The sequence below is a fragment of the Sinocyclocheilus rhinocerous genome, unplaced genomic scaffold (genome assembly GCF_001515625.1).
Source record: "Sinocyclocheilus rhinocerous isolate Xijiao unplaced genomic scaffold, SAMN03320098_v1.1 scaffold768, whole genome shotgun sequence".
Taxonomy (NCBI): Eukaryota; Metazoa; Chordata; class Actinopteri; order Cypriniformes; family Cyprinidae; genus Sinocyclocheilus; species Sinocyclocheilus rhinocerous.
The window spans coordinates 620,971-626,088 of NW_015634483.1; the positions used below are offsets into that span (position 1 = coordinate 620,971).

Sequence of the window (5,118 nt, forward strand, 5' to 3'; positions counted from 1 at the left end):
TATATATATATATATATATATATTAGAGTGTACTATTACAAATTTTCTTTTTACAATTTTCCATTACATACATACATATAAAGTAGGTAGCTTTTAATGATAAAAAATTCAAATGTCTATTCATTTTATTAAAGAATTTTTAAATAGACATATATGTAGACATATATGTAAAATAGACATGATGACGAGAAAATGTTTTCTTTAATTTATGGAAAAGTAAGGCTTGTCAATAACTAAAAATGAACCTTTCTCCTAAACATACTGACACCATTTAGAATAAACATGCCTTGTTGAGTGTTTTTGTAATTTTTTTTTTTTTTTTTACTTTTTATTGAGTGTTTATTTCATTTTTATTGCTGAAAACAAATCACTAAATTAAAGGCACAATATGTAAGATTTTTTTATTAAAATATCCAAAAACCACTAGAACAGTGTTATATATTTTGCTGACTTGTGTCTTACATATTGTGCCTTTAATAGTTTTATACTGTATTTGGACCGCAAAGTACAAACCTTCAACCTACAATGCAACTTAAAAGCTCATATAATATTTACTTTAATCTCATGTGGTGGATGAAAATCATTGTCTGTTCAGCACCTTTCATTGAACTTCTGAGCTGAAAATTTTTAAAAATTTTTTTAAAGAGATTCTAACCTATTTTGTCACCACTGATGAATATGACTGATTTGCAATAAAGATAAAAACTCACATTAGTCCAAATAAGTAATGTTACCTTTTCGATTCAAGCTGCTCCTTTAATTTGCTGTACATTTCCAGGACTGCAGAAACGTAAACAAAAGACAGCATGATTTTCAAGTAAAGAAGACCATGTATTAAAAAGAAATCAAACTGAAACATTTTCTTCATTCAGTGAACTGTAACCACTTGCTAAATTTCTTTTCAAATGAAACCGACCAAAGAAACCACAACCTAACTGCATTTATCTACAGAATCATCCAATAGGTTTCTTGATTAAACCACTGTAAAAACAAAACATTTGTTTGTCCAAGCAATTAGGAACTGTCGTATCAAGTTTGAAGTCAGAGAGACCGTAAAATATAAAGACATGAGCACCTGGACTCATTACTGTAACAAGAAACCTGGGAACATTGGCGTTTACGGTATCTGGATCGTTTTTAATAGTCTTCTAACAAAATCACTGGGAAACAAGCACCAAAATGTAGCAGTTACAGGTCACACGGTGAGATTTTTGCGCAAATGCGGCGTCTCACCGGGAATGCAGAGCTGCAACTTCTCCACCGTGGTAGCCATGTTCCTCTGTTGAATTCGGCAGCGGATGACCTCCTCCGTTTGGGCCGTCACCTTACATAAGGGAAGGTCAAAGAGTGTGAAGCCCTCTCAATTAACGAGACAGTCGTCTCTGCGCTATTGTTCCATAATCGACATTCTTTTCTTCTGCCCATCTAACGGCAGACAAACTAACAAAGCCAGACTGTGCCATACCTCCCGTCCGGCGTCTTGAAGTCTTCGATTGGTGTCGCTCACTTGGCCCTTAAAACATAATATCACTTTTGTTAGACAAATAAGCCCACGATTCCCTGTTGTAACTGCTCACCCTTGTAATCAGATCATACTTCATGAGGAGTCAAGAACAAAGGCATGCAAATTCAAATTAAATGTGCAGCGGGAACTTGAACTTTTGGTCAGCGGGGAGCTTTTATGGCCGGTAATCGCTTCTGACAGCCCTTTCTAACAGATTCTGTGACAAACTTCTCAATTTTACTTGGGATTTTTGAACTTTGGTTGTTCCTCTGGCTCTGTCAAACAATTCAAGTCAATGACCCAATTGACCACTGGTCCCTTGTTGGTAACTTCAATGAGCTCTATGTGCCATTCATTGTCTGGGGTAAAATGCGGATAGCATTTTCTGGTAATTAAACATTTGTTTTTTCTTTTAAACACAAACGCTGGGTGGCTGATTAACATCAAATGTGAAGACCTCCACACCACTGCGCCAGTATAGTGCCCCAGGTGCAGGGACCCCATGGCCGCAGACTTTCCCACATATTAAGTCTCATTAGGTCATCGTAATAAGGAACCGCTTTTCGAGTTTATTAAAAATCTCATTTATTCGCGAACAAAGAGGGCCCAGCGACCGCATTGATGCCGTATGTGTTCTCTTGTTATCTGAATATGCTTTATATAATGTGGGTCTAATTATGAGGATGGTTGAGCCACTCCTGTGCCGTTTGGTCACCATATTTCACTCTGGGAAGTGGAAAGAGAGCTAAAGAGAATTGGCGTGCGCAATGACTGAACCATCGTGAACAAAAACTCGACACCATGGGTATCTCTCCATTCCATGGGAGTGAGTGCAAAACATTAATCAATAGCTAAACAATAATGCAAATTTGATTTTACTTCAAACTTTGTTCTGGAAAATGGTGCTTAACCTTTCTTAATACGATTTCAAGGCAATATAATTGTCTACTGTATACTCTATTGGAGAAGACTGTATACATTTTACTAGGGATGACTCTGAGAAAAGTCCAGTGAGCAGGAAAATGAGAAAAGCCCTCAGTTAAACTCATGGCGAAGGACTTTTTCCATCTTCGTTTAGGGCAGGGGTGTCAAACTCGGCTCTTGGAGGGCCACTGTCCTAAAGAGTTAAACACATCTGATTCAGCTAATCAAAGTCTTTACGAGGGCTAGAAACTTCCAGGCAGGTGCGTTGGAGTTGGAGCTAAACTTTGCAGAACAGTGGCTCTCTATGAGCTGAGTTTCACACGTGGCTTAGGGGTAAAAAGAAGTTTAAAATACCAATGCAATTACGGAATACAAGCTGCGCCCAATGGAATTCATGTCGAATGTCACCTGACCAAACCAAAAAAAGTCTCACTGAACTCGTTTGTCAGAGAAAGTGTTTGCAGCTATATGAACTGATGTCGATATCTATGGACTTTTAAAGGTCCCATATTTTACACCTTTCTGGAGTTTTATTTTAGGTTTTGATGTCCTTAAGAATATATATTTGCGGTATAAGTACCAAAAACCATCTCAATATATTTTTACAGCTCCTTTCTCAGGAGCTCTGCTGAGAACAGGTCGGTTTTGGCCTGTCTAATTAATATTTATGAGCCTCTCTTCTGATTGGCCTGTTGTTTTCTGAGTGAAGCACGGCCAGGTCAACCACAGGTAACTAGGGTCATGTATGCTGTAGCCTGCTGTGGATTGGTGATGAATTTTACTGTGGACTGACTGTTTTGAAACTTATATGGTAGTTACATAGCACCTAGACCTCAGTTATCATGAAAAAAGCCAGGAAATTTCAGTTTTGACAATATGGGACCTTTAAGGTAAACATCTAACCTATGAACTCTAAATTAACTTATTTCTGGCCCAATTATGTACAAATTATTTATTTTTCGATATTGCTTGAAGTATATCAGGGCCTTCTTACATTTATATAAGTCTAGTAAGATATAGAAAATAAGATACTGTATAAACATGCATTTGACTACCCCAGTTTTGAAAATGAGCAAAATACCCACAAGTCATTAGCCACATTAACAAAAAAAGTAAAAATTTAGCAAAAAGTACCATGGTAGCATAATGGTATTATTTGCAGTAACTTGATGTATCACACAAAGACTAAGATATATTAAGATGGTAATCATTCAGTTTTAACAGCATTACGTAGAAACAATATTGAGATAATTATGTCAGCCTTCTGATGTTAATTAATGATCACATTCGTCAATCTATTTAATAATAATACTACTTAAAGTCTAAAATGGTCAAACAGGTTAAAGATGAAAACACAAAAAAATGTAAAACAGTGAATCATTTGTTAAAAGGCCAGTTTTTCACAATGTTTTTCACTAAATTAACACAATAAATAATAGTTAATCTTTTTCCATTATATACATTATAAAAATACAAAGCAGTAAACAGCACACAAGGTCAAGGACTAATAAAGCATTTTGCATGGATTCCACTTAATTGACTCTATAGATATTAATAAAAAGCTTTTCAGCAGGATTCAAAATCACAGCAATGTTCACTTCATTTTGGATTGTGAGCAAAATCAATGTGAATATGTTGTGCATTTTCTATATCACCCAGCATTGTTTAGTATAATGGTGTATCTTATTTTATTTTTTTTCCTGATACTATTATTCTACCATGGTACTGCCACAACATTTAGCAGGACAAAATAAATTATTTATATATATTAAAAAATACATTATTTCTCCATAATATCAATGCATATGTTACTAATCCCTAAAATAAATTTAAATATGATTTCCACATACCATCAGCTTCTCAGCATCTGCTCGGACCTTCAGCAGTTCTGTGATGGCGTCCACGAATCCCTGATGATGGAAGTTGCACATTTTCTCAATCTCTCTGTCATGGTTGCGTATTCTGGCGTCAAGTTTCTCCATAAACCTTTTGTGTGCATTGGGCTGATCATCGTAAACGGATCTATAAAACAAACATCAAGTGAACACATTAAACTATTTCAAACAACAGTCAGTCTGCAGAAATCTTCTTTAAAGATTTTAAAGTGTCCCATGAATGTCATCTCATCTTCGTTTACATTAACAGTGACACACATTTTTTAAAGGGGTCATATGATGCGGTTTCAAGTTTTCCTTTCTCTTTGGAGTGTTACAAGCTGATTGTGCATAGATAAGATCCCTGAAGTTGCAAAGACTAAAGTCTCAAACCCAAAGAGATATTCTTTATAAAAGTTAAGACTCTGCCACGCCCCCCTAAAACGGCTCGTTCTAACACGCCCCCACATATCTACCTCACTATGTGAAAATATTTGAATAATGCCGCCCAAACGTTCATGCAAAGAAAGAAGGCGTGGTTTCAGGAACAGCAGTAGTGTTGATGCAGCATGTCAGGGAGACGCTGTGTGTTTCTAGGCAAAGGAAAAAAACTTTATTTGGCCTATTTGGCCTTGATGCATTTAGGAATCTTTAAGATTACTTACAACAGAACAGCAATGCATTTTATGGACGATATGGACGACAACCTAGGAGAGGAGGTAATTCTGACTTTGCTATAACAATCTGGCACTTCTGAATCAGCTACTGTAAGTATGTTTTGTTATTAGTTTAAGTATTTACTATTGACTGTTCAAA

The 5,118-nt window shown here is 36.0% G+C and overlaps 1 protein-coding gene across 1 annotated transcript in view; it reads right to left on the reverse strand.

Moving 5' to 3' along the window:
- The window catches only part of LOC107745664 (exocyst complex component 6-like), a 59,492-nt gene that overhangs the window by 44,132 nt on the left and 10,242 nt on the right, over nt 1-5,118 (reverse strand). Inside the window, exons 2-5 of the mRNA XM_016559589.1 lie at nt 4,279-4,450; nt 1,466-1,513; nt 1,234-1,324; nt 735-780 (exon numbers count right to left, since the gene is read on the reverse strand). Of these exons, the coding sequence (XP_016415075.1) occupies nt 735-780; nt 1,234-1,324; nt 1,466-1,513; nt 4,279-4,450 (357 nt within the window). The remainder of the gene's footprint in view (nt 1-734; nt 781-1,233; nt 1,325-1,465; nt 1,514-4,278; nt 4,451-5,118) is intronic.